Source organism: Pollicipes pollicipes, unplaced genomic scaffold (genome assembly GCF_011947565.3).
Source record: "Pollicipes pollicipes isolate AB1234 unplaced genomic scaffold, Ppol_2.1 Scaffold_5677;HRSCAF=6716_pilon_pilon_pilon, whole genome shotgun sequence".
Taxonomy (NCBI): domain Eukaryota; kingdom Metazoa; phylum Arthropoda; class Thecostraca; order Pollicipedomorpha; family Pollicipedidae; genus Pollicipes; species Pollicipes pollicipes.
The window spans coordinates 3338-24018 of record NW_023596732.1 but is presented as its reverse complement, the minus strand read 5'-3'; the positions used below and the strand labels follow the sequence as shown (position 1 = coordinate 24018).

Here is a 20681-nt window from a genome sequence, read left to right as displayed (position 1 = left end):
CAAGTATTCCTGGCACGTTTGGGCATAGCCACGTGATGCTCGCGGCACCCATGGAATATTTATTTGATTCTGCATGCAAATACATAAAAGTCACGGCAATGTCGTAGTGTTTTATGTGAATGACCGACCGCAGGAATGCGTCTCGTTGACTTTCAGCAGCTTGCCGATAATTCATAACTGCGTTCGACCGTCACGCTTCAAATGAAGCGTTCATGAATCTGCTCATGTGCAGATACCAACCGATTGGCGATATGCTTAAAGAACGATTATCCTTACACTGAACAGGGTGAGAGCGAGTGCCAATGGTCATGGGACAGCCAACGGATCTAACACACTCTCAAACCTATTGGCTCCTGCCCAGTTATTACACAGATTCACTACGGAGCACGCTATCAGAACCACAAGATCTCACTCCGCTTTTGTATCTCGCAGCGGTACACAGTTCCGAAAAGATCGGATTTCGCTCAATGAGAGTCTAGCATCGAAGCATGTTCTCAAAACCACTGGCCACTGCTCGATCACTGTATCCGGCATCAGGGCGCACTCGCGACGGGATCGTACCCCGTCCAGCCACTGTATCCGGCACCAGGGCACACTTTCGACGGCATCGCATTCCGTCCAGTCGTTGTATCCAGCAGCTCGCCGGACCATCGAGCTCTTCGGAGCTTTTAGGCCGTGCCCGTCTTCCTCGGCACGCTGGCAGAGGACCGACTAGCGACAACAGTCACGTGACAACAGTCACGTGTCCCGCGCTCGGGACGACTGAGCCGGTCGAGGGCCGGCCGCGGTCGGGTACCCGGACACCTAGCGCCACCTTTACACAGTTCGCTTTCGTCCGAAAGGTGTCGTTAGCGGTCACTTGCACGTGTGCACCGTCTTTTGTCGGAGACAGCTTTGGCACTGAACCTTACAGCACCAAACGAATTTGCACTGGCAGCGTTCATTGACGGTAATGCGCTGGGTGTTGTAGCCCCGGCCACAACAGAGCAGTCCGCAGCCGTCGGTGCCCTTTGAAGTTCGCTCGCACGCGCGACCGGTTGTTCCTGCGGAACGGCGAATCGCAAGACCGGTTAGGTAACACTAACATCGATAACTGGTTAGCTTTGATCCAAAAGCCATTACGTCGGCCAAATATACAAAAATCACGCAATAAAAAGCAACAGCAGCAGTTCAAGATGCAAACTGCATGTAAAGTTGCATTTCTAATGCATTGCCACCACTGACCAGACGAGCCGAGCGTGTCGTTCCTCCTGCAGTAGTCCGGACTCTCCTGGATGTAGACCAGGTCGTTGGCGGTCGGCCTCCTGTACCGGCGGTTTCTGACGCGCAGCCGGCCGCGGCGAGTGACCTTGACCTCCGTCGCTCCGTCGTACTTGTCCTTCAGCGTGTCACCTGGCGGCGCGCGACGCAACCGTGAAATCGGTGCACCCACCGGATGACATGGTACACATCTGTTGAATGGGTGCAGCCGTGTCTCCAGGCGGCGCGGTACACGGCCTTTGCATCGGCACAGCCGTGCACGCTGGTCGAGGACCATGCAGCACTGAATTCTGCGCGCGCGTATTACCTGCTGACATGAACGCAGACAATAAAATCGATGCACCGGGGGCCACCTGGCGGCCGAACATGCCGATTTGTCGACAGTATCAAAGGAGCTTTGCGCACCCTGGTGTGGGAGCGACCCACCGTAACGCCTTCTGTCAGCTTGCCCCCAGCTGAAGGTTCAGCCATGTCCATGCTTGCCATCAAGTCAGATATCAGGAGAACATCATGAAAGGCAACAAGCCTATCGAACCGATTAGAGAAGACCGCTGACTTACCACACACGTATTTTTGTAACAAATGCGGCTTGCATCTGACTGGCATGCCTGCGTTTGATCCCGTTTCGACAGAATCGATAACGAATCTGACTTACAGCGCGTGAATTAGATACTCACTCTCACTACGAGTAGCGCAGCAGCTTTGTGTCAACTCCGATCCCGACTCGAACCTGCTTGGTTTAATTTGTAAATTGTTTCTTTTGTAGTTCTCTAAGGAAAGCAGCATTGAATGTATCACACCCAATCAGCTCCTTAAAATCATACAGATGGGAGATTTGGTTTGGCAACAAGAAGTTGTTTTGAAGCTGGTAGTCCTTTTCCGGGGCATCTCATACTCGACGACTTCCCCGAAGGCAGGCAGATGACTTACACTCGCCGACGTCTCTAGAGGAGGGAGGCAGGCCTCTCACCTTCTCACCGACTTATACTTCTCGTACTCTCAGCACTCTCTCACGTCTCCCACTCACCGACTTCTCTGAAGGCCGGCAGCCGCTGCCAGCAGGTCACGGTGGAGCAGGAGCCCGACACACCGTGGCACTTGCAGTTGACCTTCGTCAGGTCGATGACCGCCTGCGGGCACGACACAGTACACGAATTGCGAAAGGGCACGGCGAAATTCGCCAGCTAAGCCAGCGCTAATAAAGCCCATTTCATAAAGTTTAACGTCTAGCTGGCTTCACATGCATAGCCACGATTAATACGAAATGGAAGTGCTGGCCCCACGTTGCTCTGTAAACAGCAGTTACGAGGCGGAGAACCTTCAGCTGCGCACGAGAACTTGAGTGCCGTCCGTTTCGTGGGCACGAGTTGGCACCACAATGGCGCGAAACAGTGCTTAAAAGCCTCATACGTTCGGCAGTACGCAAGTCATCACTTGAGTCAAACCATATGAAGCATTCGAGACTGGAGGAAAAAGACACAGGCTTAATGGTGCGAGGATATTCGCCTGGTGGGATTGCGCTGCTCACGTATTCAGAGGAACACCAGGCAGCAACGCACGTGGTGTTTCCAGTAGTGCAGGAATAATCAGGCAGTGTGTGACTAATGCACCGCCTGGCACGAGGCACGGTTTATTTCGTTTTCAAAATAAAATGCGGCGGTGCAGCCAGGAATACTGACATATTCATGTTCACTTATTTGGTGTCCTCCATGCGATCGCAGTTTTCCGGGACAGCACGACAAACAAGGGAGAAAAGCACTAAGGAAAAAACACGTAAAATACCAGGCACACAGTATTATACGGAGTTGTGAACATCACAAATTTGTAAGAATGGATAGATTAAAATTACCCGTAGCGGTAGAACCGGTAGTTATCCCAAGTTGGGGGAGGGAAGGGGGAGAAGGAGGACGGTACAATATTTTTGGGAACCTCTTTCCAGTCAAAGCCCATAGGGCCAGCGTTACGTTTTCAGCAAGTTGAGGGACTCATCCCCCAGGCTATTAGTTCCCGCACCCCTGCCTGCAGTTGGTCACCCGCTGGCGGACCGCCGTTGGCGAGGCATGGCCGACTGTGAGCGTGCGAACCGCCTGCTCTCCGCTCCACACAGTTAGGCGTCGTACAACTGCCGACAAAAAGTGCGCAGCACAACACTGCACAGAATGCAAATCACTGGAGAAAGGGCAAAAAGGTGATACCAAGTCCTCGCCTCTCGACGGCCGGCTCCCCTAATTGAGCCGTTGCATCGTCTCGGCAGTGTCAGCTGACTGGAGTGAAGCGGACAGGCGGTGACTGGAGGACGGCGAGCGTGCAGGACGGCGGTGCGACAGGCGGCGCTACGATCGCCGTCGGCAAAAGAGGTGTCGGAGGTGGGGCTGGTGTGTCCCCTAGAGCGCTCTCTCAATGGTTGTATCGGATTGCTGATAATGCCTGGACAGATACTGGACGTGGCTTGTCACCACAACTCCACAAACACCTCCAGGCGTTCTCCAGCGATAAAAACCTCGTCGCCAGGTGGTGAGCCATGAGCGTACTAGCCTGTCCAGCGCAGTGCAGGTGTGGCAGGCTCGGGTAGGATTTGCCTGTCCAGTGCAGTGCAGCGGTCGCGTCTCGGGTAGGATTTGCCTGTCCAGTGCAGTGCAGGCGTGACATCTCGGGTAGGATTTGCCTGTCCAGTGCAGTGCAGCGGTCGTGTCTCGGGTAGGATTTGCCTGTCCAGTGCAGTGCAGGCGGGACGTCTCGGGTAGGATTCGCCTGTCTAGTGCAGTGCAGCGGTCGCGTGTCGGGTAGGATTTGTCTGTCCAGTGCAGTGCAGGCGGGACGTCTCGGGTAGGATTTGCCTGTCCAGTGCAGTGCCAGCGGTCGTGTCTCGGGTAGGATTTGCCTGTCCAGTGCAGTGCAGGCGTGACGTCTCGGGTAGGATTCTCCTGTCTAGTGCAGTGCAGTGGTCGCGTCTCGGGTGGGATTTGTCTGTCCAGTGCAGTGCAGGCGTGACGTCTCGGGTAGGATTCGCCTGTCTAGTGCAGTGCAGCGGTCGCGTCTCGGGTAGGATTTTGCCTGTCCAGTGCAGTGCAGGCGTGACGTCTCGGGTAGTATTCGCCTGTCTAGTGCAGTGCAGCGGTCGCGTCTCGGGTAGGATTTGCCTGTCTAGTGCAGTGCAGCGGTCGCGTGTCGGGTAGGATTTATCTGTCCAGTGCAGTGCAGGCGTAACGTCTCGGGTAGGATTCGCCTGTCTAGTGCAGAGCAGCGGTCGTGTTTCCGTCAGGTTTTGCGAACGGTGATGGATCAAAATGTCCTTAACAACTGGCATTCGATGCATGCACTTTTGCCGTGCTCTTTACCGTCATAATTGCTCCATAACGACCAGATCTTTACCTAGCAGACATTCTGATGGGGCCCCGTGATCTGGACGAAGCAGGCCAAACAGGGCTACATCAGCTGTACGACGCTCAAATAGAGATGTGCTGGAGTTGTGGGACTAGTGATCCATTGGCCGGCTATATTAGAGTCACTGAGTGCACCCGGCCGAGCTACACCCCCTCAGTTTTGTGCTGTACAAATGTTACACAAAAAAATGCTTCGCTGGAAAAGAATGACATCTTGGTTCAATTCGATGCGAGTTCATTTAAAGAAATGAAACTGTATGAATAGGTGCGGAACTCAGTATTTAACCACCGACAGCTACTCCAGCTACATATTTAACCACTGACAGCTACTCCAGCTCCATATTTGACCACTGACAGCTACTCCAACTCCATATTTAACCACTGACAGCTACTCCAGCTCCATATTTAACCACTGACAGCTACTCCAGCTCCATATTCAACCACTGACAGCTACTCCAGCTCTATATTTGTGCTTGACTCCGGATGGATTCGGACCCGACTTTGGAACCAACCAAATGTGTGCTGAGTCTGGGCGGGGTGAGGCTTCTTTGGAGATGTTTGAGTGTGAGTCAGAGTTGACCTTACCAAAAAGGTACGAGTATTGGGTGAGTCGACTCAGGCAGGAATTTGTGTGATAACGTGCTCTATCGCGCAAACAAAATCGCTCTTTTCTCCGACATACTTTGTTTTTTTTACTCTGGCGTCGTGCGACACAGGGGTCATTAGATTCATGACTATCTTGTTTTCCGAGAACCTGTACTATATCGACTTCTTTAAAGCAGATAGAACGATTTATTTCATAAAGTGTTACCTGTGGAATCACACCGAAACCGATTCCGAAAGTGAAACATATCTTCGAGTCGGAAACGACTTCGAAATGCGCTATGTTGCGCAAAGGTAGCATCAAAATTAAACCCATGCGCTGTGAGTTGGACCCGGAAACGACTACGCTGGACTGAAGTCGACAGAGGGCTGCTTCTCACCCGGCGTCCTGCTTCGTTATTGTGCAGGTTCATCAGCGATCTGCCATGCTTCACGGAGCCCCTCTTGTATCTCCGCTCCCTCTCCCGAATATCCACGAAGTTGGTGGCGAATCTACAACAAACAGCATTTCATTCATACGTCAGAAATAACAGATTAGGGTCATTTCCCACTGCAGCCGATGCCTTATTGAGCATTTGCAGTGGAGAGAAGATTGGTTTCGTGCGCTCGCTGTTAGTCCTTTGTTTGCTGCTGGGTTGTTTTGCTTGTCATTCGGTCTTCCGTCGGCTGCTCTTTTTATCTCCTTTGTTGTGTAACATAATAGTGACAAGCACTGATGATGGCACCGTCAGCGAACCACAAGGGCATAAATCACCGCCACTACCATCATTACCAGCACCAACGAAACGACAGAGACAAGGGAAAAATATGCGCAGTGCATGCGACCACGTCCTTAGGGGTATAATCCACTAATAAAACGCCACGTCAAGCCATCATACAGTAAACTGCGTCGCAGCCAGACGTAAGCAGATTGCACCCTTACAGCTGATGTCCATTTTGTGTGTTAGCACATCCGCAGTTTTCACAGAAGAGGGACAATGATGGAGAGGGACAATGCACTTACACGTCACCTATACCCACATTTCAACCACACCAGCTTCATACTGACTAATCTGTGCTTTATCTGCTGCTTCGTCTGTGCTTTACATGTGCATTGTCATCGTCGTCCCGACATCATCATTGTAAATGTCATTACGACGTCAGTATGATGCCGACATGAAAACAGCCATCGTTTTCATTAATCACGTTCGAGTGAGGTCGAAACAGAAATCATCCCCGCTGGTTTTTTTGACAGCCAGCTTGTTTTGCTTAGTACGCCTTGTGACGCAGATCTATTCAGCCTTTTTCACAACTGAACAAACGTGGCCAGCAGACGAGCGTGGTTAAAGGCGAGAAAGGCGTCTCCGCAGCTTGTGGCGCATCAAGCTGTCCCCTGAGCTCAAACCCTCAAATCTGTCTGCCGCAGCGGTGTCATCCCTTCCCGCCATGTCCCTGTGACATCGGCGCGAGTGCAACCATTCAGATGGGACGAGTGCACAGCGCGGACTGACCTGTATCCGTATCGGATGTTGTCGCCGCAGCCGCCCCAGGTCCAGTCGGGGTCAAGGTCAGCCGGTCGTGCTGACCGGGAGCAGCCGCAGGAGGCCAGCTGGCCATCCCGACAGGCGCGTGACACCGACATCACCACACCGGCGGCTGCGATCGAGTGCGCGAACGCCGCCTCCCGGGACGCTGCCGGAGATCAGGTCAGGTCAGGTCAGGTCACCACACCGGCGGCCGCGATCGAGTGCGCGAACGCCGCCTCCTGGGACCTTGCCGGAAGTCAGGTTAGGTCAGGTCAGGTTACCACACAGGCGGCCGCGATCGAGTGCGCGAACGCTGCCTCCCGGAACGCTGCCGGAGATCAGGTTAGGTCAGGTCAGGTTACCACACAGGCGGCCGCGATCGGGTGTGACAACGCTGTCTTCCAGTGCGCTGCCGGAGATCAGGTCAGGTCAAATCAGGTCACCCCACCGGTGGCTGCGATCCGTGGGCGCACGACGGTTCCAGAAAAATGAAATATAGGCCAGGCTGGCACACTGCTAAGCATGATCTGACACGATGCACTCCACCGGTGTCAGTTGGATAATAAACAACATTAGTCTTGGACGCAAACAACGAACAGCAAAAACAAATACAATCGGAAAGGTGCAGGAGGCACACACGGACACTGCTGTTCTGTCCGTAGTACTCAGAGCAGCACTCACGGATCTGCAGGACGGGCCCGAAGACGGACGAGTCGTCGACGGTGGAGCAGTTCCAGCGGCTGCTGCTGAACTGGTGCTGACACTCGGCGATGCCTGCCCGGGCGCCGCGGCCCACGCTCCGCATGTGGTCCTGCGGGCAGGGGCGCGCCCCGGCACACTCAGTCAGCGCCCTCACCCTCCACCCCGGCTCCGGCAGGGGAGCAGTGGCAGCCGGCTGACCACCCCTGAATGAGACACACTCCTGCTGGCATGCTCGCAAGCGGGGTGGTAGTCCAGTATAGCGTCATGTTGAAGGTTAGGATGATATCAACTGAAAAATCGCATGTGCTGCGTTTGCTGAGATCAGAAATAGGGAATCCGAGGAAGCGCTTGCAGAGTGAATGCAGCGTATATGGGATGCGCTTGACCCTCGAGCTTGTACCTACTGGTGACATCGCTAGGTTACTTATTACCGCAAGGAGCTGGCACCTAGCGCAGCGACTCCTAACGCAAGGGGCTGGCACCTAGCGCAGCTACTCCTAACGCAAGGGGCTGGCACCTAGCGCAGCTACTCCTAACGCAAGGGGCTGGCACCTAGCGCAGCTACTCCTAACGCAAGGGGCTGGCACCTAGCGCAGCTACTCCTAACGCAAGGGGCTGGCACCTAGTGCAGCTACTCCTAACGCAAGTGGCTGTCACCTTGTGCGACTATTTTTCAGTTCCGGTCCGTTCTTCATTTGCAGTTTACGACATCGGGTAGATTTGCTACTTTGTGCAAGTCCATTCTACATGTGATATGGATACCTGAGCTACCCGTGAAATTACTGGTGAACCCCATACCTAACTTAGCCGGGAGGCGAAAGAAGTGCGGTAAGTCCTGGTTGTTTACGTAACATCGCCTGGCAACGGCCAACACGTGTTGATGGTCTTGCACAACAGGGAACTGGTCACGAACTGTACAGAGCAACTCTAGGTCGCGTGTGGGTGGGGTGATCGATGGCGATGTTTTGACCAAGTAACCGACCGATAACAGTGCAATCTAAAAATAATCAAATCACTAATGCACCATTACTGCATTCCATATGCACCCATGAGCTGATTTAGCTAGCTCTCCTGTTTTGCCCAAACTTGTAGCCAACCAGAATGGACGTGCGTAAGCACGTCTGACGCAATCCGGGCGTCTGACGCCTGTGACGTCACAGTATATTGCCGCAGCGGACAGCGTTTGACTTTGAAGAACGCGCCCAAGCTGCCGTGATTGGTCCAGCGAAATACAAAAGCACCGGCCTGCATCGCGGCCGTCATCACTCCCGGAGAGGCGGGGACCACACGATACTGCGCCAATACGCGGTGATTCGGCGATGCACCATCTCGTTCAACTACAGCAGCTGACGCACGTCATCTGCACCAAGTCTTGTACGTGCGCCCTCTGCCTTGTGGGGGCTGGCAACCAGCCCACTGATGAATGATCCCTGCAAGTGGGGACCGAGCTCGACGACCCCTGGCGGTCGGCGAGTCGACCTGACTGACCTGACGGAACTGGCACAGCTTCCTCTGCTCCGGACTGAGGCCCTGTATCTACTGACCTGACGGAGCTGGCACAGCTTCCTCTGTCCCGGACTGAGGCCCCGTATCTGGCCACACAGAGGGGACGTCCCCACCATGTAGATCTGCGGGTTTCTCCAGACGTCCAGGCCCTGCATCCCGAGGTTCCTGGAAAAAGGAGGGGATTTAAAGGGTCATGACCAACCGATGTGACACGCAGTGACAGATAGAATTGTGTGCAGAGCTACCTTGATACACGACGTGTCATCGCTTCCGATTTAGTTCCATAAAAGGAGGAGCGTAAAAATTTCAGAAGAGGCCTGAGTACCGCGCCCTTTGCAGTCGACTCTTTTCATGCGCCACCATATGGGTAACTCTTGACTTCATAAACAGCCGTAAAGTTAAAGTTTCTCGCCCCGTTGTCTCACTCGCCTTTGCGTGAAAACATGCATCGAAATGCGACAATTTGGTCAGAGAAGCAATGGATAAGTGCTTATACACAATTAATTCGTGTTTTCGGATAATTCAAACAAGGCAACAAAGCAACTGTGTTTGTTGATTTGTTCATTCATGGCATGATTATTTCACAGGTAATGAGCCAATTAGTCACCTTCTAGTTTTACAAACGGGAAATGCACGGATGAAATGTGTTAACATGTGCCATATGTTCGGAGCATACCAACACACCAGACGAGGACGACAACCCGAACAATTTTGTCATAATTTACACTAATACCTCGTCTGCATCTCTCCCAAAGCCTATGATAAATACGCGATACGCTCAATATGTGATCACACGTACACAACACGCACTCGGACACAGCGGTCATCAAAGGAGCGCTCTCTGGGTAGCGACGAAATAGAATCCGAAAGATTGTGCTGCCTAGAAAATTCCAGTCGATAGAGAATGCGGATGTTAATGATTGCAGACAATGGGCAGGGGTGCGTCAAGCCATTTTCAAACGTCTTCTCTTGCAAATGGTTCACGGAGAAAGTCCGGTACGCTGAGAGCGCCGGGAGGGTGCAGCGAGCAAGTCCGGTACGCCGAGAGCGTCAGGGGGGTGCAGCGAGAAAGTCCGGTACGCTGAGGGTGTCGGAAGGGTGCAGCGAGCAAGTCCGGTACGCCGAGAGCGCCGGGAGGGTGCAGCGAGAAAGTCCGGCACGCCGAGAGCGCCGGGAGAGTGCAGCGAGCAAGTCAGGTACGCCGAGAGCGCCGGGAAGGTGCAGCGAGAAAGTCCGGTACGCTGAGAGTGTCGGAAGGGTGCAGCGAGCAAGTCCGGCACGCCGAGAGCGCCGGGAGGTTGCAGCGAGCAAGTCCGGTACGCCGAGAGCGCCGGGAGGGTGCAGCGAGCGAGTCCGGTACGCCGAGAGCGCGGGAGAGTGCAGCGCGACCGAACCGTGGTGTTTGACGACCACAGTCAAGCCTCGGGTGGTACACGCCGTACAGGCGCATATCGGAGTGAGCAAAGCGTGCCTTAGTGATGTTGTAAAATAAGCCGGAAGATGCTTGTTATCCAGTATAGGACACCGGAACTGAGCGGTGGAAAACAGCGGCATCAGAAATCGACAGCTGTAGTCGTTTGAGCGGGCGAGTTGTGAGACGGCGGCGCCGCTTAAAGTGATGCTACCTATCGTGCTCAATCCATAATCTCACGTGCATTGCAGGCACACAGCATGACCTTATGATTAAGACCATGAGACCGTGATGGTACCTGCAAGCTTCGCACGAGAAGGCCCAGTGTCCTGTTTGCTGTTGAGGCTGTCACGCCCATGTGATGTAGGAAGGGGATTCCATTGTCTAGGAGCACACCAAGATCGCGAATTTGATGGCAACTTGCCAAGCGGCGGTCCTTTTGTGCATATGAGAAGTGAACAAGTAGGGTAAACGGAGGCTGGATGGAGCAGTTTCGCGGTCAGCAAAGTTCAGTTTCAATATCCAGCATTCACAGAGACGATCCAAGTCCACCTAAAGAGTGAACCAATCTGCTATTTGGGCGACATGTTGTCGGCTATGCTAAGAAAGTGTGGTCAAAAACACGCATCAGACGCATTCCCAAAAGAAGTTGTGATCCGAATCTTTTTAAGCTCAATATGTTCTACGCATACTATCGACCACAGTTAAGCTTACATGAAAAATGAACTAGCTGTCTATACATGTAATAGCCCTTTCCCACGCCTACGAGTCAATGCTCGTGGCGTGTGGCATTTCATCTGTGGAATGACTCGAATGTGTAGCTGACGGGCCTGCCGAAGCTTGCTCAATTCCCATACTGCGGCACATTCTGGACTCTGATATCATGATGACCCTCCATTATAAGTTTCCTCCTCAGTACTGGATCGCTCACATATTTGATTTCATTACTTTACGACAGCGTGTTGAGTGATCGACTCCGGGCCGCTTCGGTGGCCGGCATGCTCCGAGCCATCATACATCTCCCTCCCGACTCTGTAAACCGTGCAAAACAAAAACACGTCCAACACCCAGGGCCGCCGCATTCCGTGCCATCTGGCCGTTAAGCACCGCTCTAACCAGAGCCTGCGTGTTTTTTGCCGAGCAATTGACTCTGGCGGACGCGCACCCTGTCATCACGGCGCCAGGGCCCGTGGCAAACCGCTCCAAACGGCTTCCAAATTGGTGGCCACCGTCAAACCGCTGGCCTGTGGGCCCGCGCGACCACCAACAACGATGATTGATGGGGGCCCGGAGCCGTCGCGGTCGTCCGCCTCCGCAGCGCCTGATGACGCCCCGATGACGCCCTGGTCACGACCTTGCGACGCCGGATGACGGCCCGGACGGAGCGCCGCGGCGGCCCGCGGCAGCCCGCGACCTGATGACGTGCTGACGATGCGACGGGTCTTTACGGAAGCGTCTCGGAGCCGCAGAGCAGCTCATCTGCATATACTTGTCTCTAGCAGAGCGTTTTTGGGCCTGAGGCGCCCGTCGGTGGCGCGCGGGTGGGTTTGGTGGCCCTCAATTATCTGTCCGTCAGCCCAGCCCCAGTCGGCGGGAGTCCGCCATCCCTCCGCAAATGGGCCTTTCGGGTGGTGTTTAAGAGAGGAGACCGCTTGGGGACGCGGAAGCGAGGAGGCCGCTTGGGGACACGGAAGCGAGGAGGCCGCTTGGGGACACGGAAGCGAGGAGGCCGCTTGGGGACACGGAAGCGAGGAGGCCGCTTGGGACATGGGAACGCTGAGCTGGAGAGTCACGTGGATGGCCAAACCGCTCGGTGCTGGCGTCGGAGCCCCTGCCGGTGCTGGCCTGGCCTCGAGTGACGCGATCCAGAGTGGCCGGCCTTCCGTGACCCCCTGACCGCCCGATAATGTAAGCGGTTCTCACCAGTCGCCAGGCGCCGAGGGGTTGTTTTTGCCAATGCTGAACCTGGCAGCCCCGGCAGGTGGCGGAATCGTATTTCTGAGTCGCAGCTCAGAAACATGTGAACTTGCCACGTGCTAGCCGTCGAAGAGGCCCGGAATGACCTAGCCGAGCCGCCCCTTTCCACCGAACGCTAGGGCCGTCCACGCGGCACTCGTTGTCCTCGCGCCGGTCCCTCGCTGAGCCGGGTCGCGACAGCGCCGACCCCGCGACAATTCCGCTCGTTGCGTCCGTCTGGGAGCCATCCATCTGCGCGGCTCGGCCGTCGCCGGCGGCGCAGCGTGCGGGACCATTTGTCCTCCGAGCGTGGTGCATCAGACGCAGGCCGCCAGCGGCGGCCAGGGGCGGACAAATTGTCCAGGCCCGAGGATGGGGGCGGGTGTCCACCCGGCAGCAGCTGCCCCGCCCCCTGTCCACTGCCCCGCCGCTGGCAGGGTGCGCCCGTCACCACGTGGATGATGGACGCACACTGTGCGGTGTAGGGCCGGAAGCTATACTGACAGGGCGCTGGCCCGGGCCTCGGACGGTTCGGAGATCATTCACTCCGCGTGCCGGGGCTGGGCCTCGGACCGTGTGGAGATCATTCACTCCGCGGGCTGGGGCTGGGCCTCGGACCGTGTGGAGATCATTCACTCCGCGGGCTGGGGCTGGACCTCGGACCGTGTGGAGATCATTCACTCCGCGGGCCGGGCTGGGCCTCGGACCGTGTGGAGATCATTCACTCCGCGGGCTGGGCTGGGACTCGGAGGGCATGGAGATCATTCACTCCGCGGGCTGGAGCTGGGGTTCGGACCGACGCATGAGCCTCTTTTCTCTGTATTCTTAAGTCAAATGTTTGTGGTAGGATTGCGACGGCTAAGTCTGTAGCGTTGTCCTGAAGCCCTTTTACACTCAGCACCGACCATAAAACAGAGAGCATCCATGGCAGAACAAGCCCCTGTGTCATGAGACACATCGGGAATCCCTGGAGACATTTTATCCGAAAGCAAGTTCCAAACACACACCTCCGCCTTAAGTGAGCAACCGATCCAGCCAGGGCCACCTAGCGACGTGAGCCAACCGTGGCCGGAACATTCCGGCGCGCCTCGCCGGGCAGATCAGGGGGCTGAGGGAGCGGCCAGACTGACACCAGCCGCCGCTACCAACGAAGCGCATCATTCAATAGCCCCACCCTCGCTTGGACAACAAGACGACGGCATGGCAGCCTGCCAGCTCCATTTTGCCCTCAGTAAAAACGTCCCGGCCGGAATAAAGGCGACTTTCGGGTCAATTAACCCGGGTCGCAAGCAGCAATGGGCGCTGTTGCGCGCGTCTCGTGTGGGTTGTGTGGTGTGCTAATGAATGTGGCACGCTCAAGCAACCACTAAGGTGGCCAACGCTGTCTTGGCCTGCATGAAATTGGTCTGGCACGTGCTGGAGTGACGCTGCTAAAATGTTTACATATGTCTGCATTTAAACATCCCGGTCCCGTGTTTTAAAGGCACGCATACTATCGAATCTATGCTGGATGCTGCCCTTCACTGCTTTACTTCTGCATTTTACACTGCTATATCTTTGCAAAGCCTTAGCGATAGCATAGCCACTATACGGAGAGGGGGAGGAGGCGGAATCTTCTATTGGTAAGTTACCAACTAGCACTATCACTGTCCAAGTGCAAAGGTAGCAGCATTTCTGTTTTTATTTCTGCTCTTGTTGTGGTTGGAAAGCTGCATTTTGGCAACACAATGTTTCTCGTTTCCAAAGGGAACTCGAGAACTTTTACCGGAGACCCTTTAAATCAATAGCCACGCACATTTTCGAATCTGGCCGAGGGAACAATGCAAATGCATAAGATCCTGTTAGACCGAAATCGCATTTGATCGCCCATCGAGCCCTTGACAGATCCAGCTTCAGGCACTTTGGCGCGACCTTAAAGCTGTCGGCAGGCGCAAGTCATGGAAAACGGCGCGAAAGCGGACAATGAATACATTTTTGCTATTATGGTCATCCAGTTCATAGTTTAGTGACCTATTCCACCACTCTGGTTTAGAGCCCAGATATCCTTAAGACATTTACATCACATGTACCATGTCCATACCTAGCCCTGTACTGGCTTTTAAGGCCTTCAAAGTAATCTTGTTCTCATTTCGGAACCGCTCCCAGGAAAAAACCTAACGGGGTCTTAACGCTGTTCAAGTGCAGCGTCGTAGGACTCGTTGATCCCATGCCAAACATGAGGCGATTCTCAGCTGAACCCATTGATTCCCCGCCGCCCGGCGCAGCCGCCTGGCCGTTTCATGTCTGCAGATCGGCCGCGTCACAGGCCCGCTGATGGATGCCGTTCAGCCTCGTAATGGGCCGCACGAGGTGTTTATGTCTGCGCTGCTGACGCTCCGCGCATGATTGGTGACGAGCGACGGTGGCGTCCCCGTAGCCAGCTGGCCCGGGGCCGGCTGCGACACACGTGTCCGCCAGCCGATGCTGTGCCGAGCAGCGCAGCGAATACGTACGGAGTAGCAGGCGGAGGTACGTCACCTAGCCAGGGGCCGGGGACGGCAAGCGTGTCCGGCCGAAGATGCTGCGGCGAGTAGCGTACCGAATACGTACGGGGTAGCGGGCGGGGGTATGTGACCTACCCCGGGACCAGGTGCGGCAAGGGTGTCCGGCAGCCGGTGCTGTGCCGAGCAGCGCACCGAATACGCACGGGGTAGCGGGCGGGGGTACAGGCACCGAATTCACCCGCGGCCCGCGGCACGACTGCCGGGTCCGAAGCTTGGGCCCCATGCCCAGTGTGAGGCGATAGGCCAGCTCCGACCCCGGGCCTTCCGCAGCTTTGCCTCGAGTTTCGCCTGGCGGCAGCTCTCCAGACAGCAAAACGCCCCTCCTGGGGCCGTGTTTCTCCAGCACGCCACTTTTATTTGGCTTAATTAAAACAAAATTAATGGACTCATTACAGCCGAGACCTTACGGGCTCACCCTAATAAAGTTGTACGATAGACCCTAACGAGCCGACGTCACGTCACAGCTGTGGATGGCTGACGATGAGCGACTTTCGCCCCGCCATGGTAACGTCTGCAGCCTCACAGCCACAGTAAGGCTCAAGATTTGACTCGGCGCTCTCCTCGGCGGTGTCTTTGCAGTACGCTGGCACAGCGCGGCAAATATTTGCTCCGAAAGACAGACCAGCACACAGGTGGGGGCATGTGCACCGCACAGCGGCTGTTATCGTTCACCAGTCGGGCACACGTTACATCGCAGCGGGCTAGGACACAGGATAAACGTTCCGGAAAAAGCCAACGAGCGGGTGGTGCTTGATACCTCTTATTTTCCGTGCTTGATGCCTCTTTCTAGATATCACACAGATAAAATGCCAAATTAAAATCTGGTGAGCTAAGTTTTACATTTGAGCATGTAACATTTGACGGAAGAATGGTCAAATGGAATGGAATGGAGGGAAAGAAACTGCCAACACGCAACAAACTCAACAAACGCGGGGTCTAGCAATGACAAATTGTTATAAAAATGCCGGTGGGTGATACAATTCGCGCACTGAAACAACAGACGGCAAAATGATGACGCTCATAAAAGCAGCGATTAGAGTCCTGTGATAATCTCGGTGTAAGGAGCGCGCTTTTCCAATCATCGTTCAGCAATAGGCAGCGGGGTAACACGAAGGTGCCATCGGCATCGTTATCACATCACTTTTCACACTGCTGTCACCTTTCAAGCAAAATGTGAACACACTCGCCACCAAACTGAGCGCATCAGGGCTTCACGTACACGGTTTGAGAGCATTTAAGCATGTGCTCATTGCATGGCATTTGCCGGCAGTAGATGCGTCTACGCCTTTTGCGTTTTGGAACCATATCCAGTCTCAACACCAGGAAATCAAGCCTAAGTATTTTGCGACCGGTTTGTCCGCGGTGCAATGCTGTCCATGTTTGTAAGCTGTCTACAAATTAGGACGGCATTCAATACAAACGTATGCTCTTTTACTGGTTTTCAGCAACCCTATAATCATTTTACCTATTTGGCTTTGAGTATTATATGTATTCATCACCCAAGCAATTATTCATCAATATTATTAGCTATTTACGATGATGGTTTAGCGTGCGCCCTTCACGTGTCGGACCCGTTTGGATTTCAGCGCCTGGGCATCAAGCTAGGATACGTCACGACCGGTTTACCCACGGTACATTAGTTTCCGTGCTTGTGAGCTGTCTTAATGATGATAACTTACAGCATTTGCAAGCACGCATACCTGACATCAAACACGGATATTCATAGGTATATATTGCCGACACTTTTGTTTCTGCATGCGATATAGCCAGTTTGAAGGCAACATGACGTGGGCCCTGACCAACAATCAGGGCCGTTTGAACCCGCTACATATCCGTATCACATTGTGCCGTTCCGTGCGCGTGAACACAAGGGTGAAGGTGTGCCGGTGCTTCGTCGTTATCTGTCGCTGCACGGCATGCTCCATGCAGTTGGCTGCAAAACGCCTACAGGCGACTCCTTGTTAGATTTTGCGCCATACATTTGGCTCCCCCGCCCCTCCTGGAAACGTGCGCCGTGTTAGACGGATACTTCTGGCCCGACATGAAGGGCCTGACCCTTGGTACGATATCCCAGGTATTGATGCCTGACGGCTGCATTTAAGTTGCGTTCTTATCCAGGCTGGGGAATTTTAAGGAATCAGGGATCGAAATGCCGAATGTCGGGATGCACGTGCGGAGTTCTCAAATTGTGCAGGCTGTGCGTATATCGGGCTGCACAGCTTGCGCATTTTAGTGGCAGTTTGAGAGCCACACATGACTTCAGCGCGCTTGGATCACTTCAGTCCGTGAGATTAAAACACATGTAATACGGGAAGAGGTCGTCTGGCATCGTCACTCGCAAAGGGTAAGCCCAAGACGCTCGAGATCCCACTCGTGGTTTGTGCGAACTGTCTCGTCCAAAACTTGATCCGCTTCTTCCGGTTCCGCTCGGTCGTCAGTCGCTATCAGCGTGGACCGCCAGGTCGTCAGCCACTATCAGCTCTGACAGTCCCACCGTCAGCCGCTATCGGCGCTGACAGTCCAACCGTCAGCCGCTATCAGCACTGACAGTCCAGTCGTTAGCCGCTATAGGTGCTGACAATCCAGTCGTCAGTCGTTATCAGCGCAGACCACCCAGCCGTCAGCCGCTATCAACGCTGACAGTCCAGCCGTTAGCCGTTTTCGGCGCCGACAGTCCAGTCGTCAGCCGCTTTCAGCGCTGACAGTCCAGTCGTCAGCCGCTATCGGTGCTGACAGTCCAGTCGTCAGTCGCTATCGGCGCTGACAGTCCAGTCGTCACCACTATCAGCACAGACCGCCCGGTCGTCAGTTGCTATCGGTGCTAACAGTCCAGTCGTCAGCCGCTATCGGTGATGACAGTCCAGTCGTCAGCCGCTATCGGCGCTGACAGTCCAGTCGTCACCACTATCAGCACAGACTGCCCGGTCGTCAGTCGCTATCGGTGCTGACAGTCCAGCCGTCAGTCGCTATCGGCGCTGACAGTCCAGTCGTCACCACTATCAGGACAGACCGCCCGGTCGTCAGTCGCTATCGGTGCTGACAGCCCAGTCGTCACCACTATCAGCACAGACCGCCCGGTCGTCAGTCGCTATCGGTGCTGACAGTCCAGTCGTCAGCCGCCATCGACGCGGACAGCCTGATCGACGCGTCGCGCCTAATGCGGCCGCCTCGCCTCAGCTGATTTGCATGACTACTTGTCACGCTGCCGGGTGGGCCGCGGGCGCATGCAAACTGACAATGCGATGGGAGCCGCCTCTTCCCTGCCCAGCCGCTAATGCGACGGCGCTGTCCCTCCGAGAAACGACGCCTCCCGGGCTGCGCGTCTGCCACCTGCGTGCCGCCTCCAAAGCCGGCCATCCCGCACAGGCGGTCTCGCGACTTCGCGCGGTGCCCACGCAGAATTAACCGCTGCGTTAGCCTACGCATACCGCGGGGAGAGCGAGGCTATTAATTGTGCGGCTTGGCGGCGGCGCTGGGAGCTTGTCCAGCGGACGCGGAGGGGATGAAGAGGAATGGCCGGTCTGGCGGGTGTCGCGGGCACGCCGCGGCTGATCGTCTGTGAAAGGCTGCTGCCGGCGGGGCCCGCGCGCCGCTTTGTCCAGGTCGGTGTGCCGTGGCGGAGGCTGCGGCCCAGTCTCCGCCAGCGAGCCTCGGGGGAAAGGGAGCTACGCTGGTGGCGGTGCCGGTGACGGCGCCTGTGTCCGATTCACCGCCGGCGGGGTCGAGAGAAAGACGGCAGTGCCAGCGGTGGGAACACGGGCGTGGCTGTGTCTCAGCACAGTCATTGTCATATTGCTCAGAGGGCGGAGGGCCAGTGGTGGTACTGCGACAGGGCCTACGCGCCTGCGCAGAGAGGACCAATGGCCAGCAAGTTGTGCTCGGTAAGCACAACAGCCAGGCACGTGCCCTGGTAAGCAGCCTGCCACTGGCGCGTATTAAGGTGGAGACGTTTGGTATCCTTTGCCCCCAAACGCGATACACTTTTACTCTTCAAAACTAGGTGGACGCTATCGAAAACTCAATAAAGCAATGCCGCCGCTGTTTGGTTTCCCGTGAGTCGCACGTCATCAGGGCTTCATCGATGGCGATGAACGCCGCTGATTGTGTGCCATCAGGCGCAGGGCCATCGGCCGCATGCCCGCCGGCGGGCCGCTGTTCTGTTGGCCACCCCGAGCGTCCCAGTGTAAACAGTCCACTGCAGCGGGCACGTGCGACATGTCATGGATCATTTGTCATCAACGATGGGCCGACCACTACAGGCCATCGTGCACCACTCGCGCCGCTCGCCGCTCCGATATCGAGACCGGCCAGAGGCCATCCAAACATTCCAGCCCGACACTGGAACACCAAGGCGATATTTATCTCCACATAAAGCGCTCCGGTACAGCCTGCTCCCTCTGCAGTGCTTGGCGCATGCATCTGCAATCTGTAATCACTAATGTGACACATGCACGTCATGCGAGGGTTCCTGGGCACCAGGAAGCTGCAATAGTGCGAAGTTGTTTGCGTTGGCTCAGCTACTGGCCTTACTGACTACTAGAGGACTTCATTGGTTGGGGACACTCATGGATACATATTTGCAATGGGCAACGGGTTGGGCTGTGTACAGGTTTTGTGAATATTATCTGCATGGGTGCGGGTTCAGCAAAACGTCCACAAAATGTCGGACAGGTTCTTCAGGTTCAGGTTCAAGTTTAATGTTATTGCTTGCGCTTCTTTTAGTCATAATTAGCTTCGCCACAATACATTCAGCGGATGCGTGTGGGCACAGCACCATGGGTAACGGGTGGATTGGAAAATGAGCCTTGCCCGTGAAGACTTCTACTGGCTTCTGCCGCTGGCTACTGGTTCCCGTCCGCAGCTACATGTACTCACATCCATGAGCCGTAGTTGGCGCCGGCGCAGGACAGCAGCAGACCGACACAGGCGGAGAACAGGCGGGCCCCGGACGCCATCTGTACTGCTGTGACGTCACCGTCCCAGGTCAGCGGGCGCTACATGGCCCAGCGCTGGACACTCTCGCGCGTCACTGGGAGCCGGCGGTGCGCCGCCGCCCGCTGCCGTCGCTGGCCCGCCACTGAACGGCCGGGCGCCGGCGGCCGCTCCGGGCCCGCGCCCGGTCCGAGGCCGCCGCACTCGGCGCCATGTGATGGCTCATCACATTATAGTGCTGGGCACCGTTAAGCTCCGCGGGGCAATATATCAGTGTGGCACGGGAAAGGGGCAGGCAGTGGTAGCAGGCGGTTAATTGAGTTTGGAACAATGTCCGATTTATCTTCCGCGTCCCCTACTGTCATCGTTCAGATGCATCGCTTTGTTGTTCACGCCGTGCCACGGTCCCTTCCGCGATTGAAAATCGTTTCGGCGCCCACCGTACACGTCCCAAGGGCCAAATCGCTCAGAAATGGCTGCGATGTCATTCTCTCGACAGTAATAGGCGGTGGAACTCAGTGCAAAACATAGGATTTGTAACGAGTTGCTCATCTGAATGATTTCTATGAGTAGGCAGTTTGTACCAGCAAAACTGGTTTTTGAGTCACAACACACATGAGCAACAGAACTGTCAACACCGTTGCGGTAGGGTTTTGACTCATTGTGCCCGAGCGCCGTGGTTTGAATTGAGGCGGCGCTGCAATCCTGATAAAAGATCGCAGTTTTCCACACGTTCTGTCAAAGGCAGCAATTTGCAGAAATATTGGTGCAAAAAGAGGACACGGCTAGCAAATGCAAAGGCACCTTTGAATACGTGGGAGGTGTAGCAGACTTCTGTGCCGTCATTCCTCCATCCCTATTTCCCAACATATATCCAGAC

The 20681-nt window shown here is 55.3% G+C and overlaps 1 protein-coding gene across 1 annotated transcript; it reads right to left on the bottom strand.

Moving 5' to 3' along the window:
* Positions 1–195: 195 nt before the first annotated feature.
* LOC119102151 (protein Wnt-5b) lies at positions 196–19934 on the bottom strand. The gene is made up of 8 exons (XM_037225501.1): positions 19745–19934; positions 8998–9124; positions 7433–7562; positions 6737–6917; positions 5627–5738; positions 2288–2390; positions 1225–1392; positions 196–1043 (listed from the first exon to the last, which is right to left on the bottom strand). The coding sequence occupies exons 1-8, from the start codon at positions 19822–19824 to the stop codon at positions 856–858; spliced, it is 1089 nt and encodes a 362-aa protein (XP_037081396.1). The 5' UTR covers positions 19825–19934; the 3' UTR covers positions 196–855.
* Positions 19935–20681: the final 747 nt, after the last annotated feature.

What these genes read in the sequence shown, in the direction of transcription:
- LOC119102151 (XM_037225501.1), bottom strand. Translation starts at nt 19,824, where the DNA reads ATGGCGTCCGGGGCCCGCCTGTTCTCCGCCTGTGTCGGTCTGCTGCTG. An exon ending in CGGGCCCGTCCTGCAGATCC is followed by an intron (nt 6,918 to 7,432) that starts GTGAGTGCTGCT and finishes GATCTCCGGCAG; the next exon opens with CGTCCCGGGAGGCGGCGTTC. An exon ending in AACATCCGATACGGATACAG is followed by an intron (nt 5,739 to 6,736) that starts GTCAGTCCGCGC and finishes TGTTTGTTGTAG; the next exon opens with ATTCGCCACCAACTTCGTGG.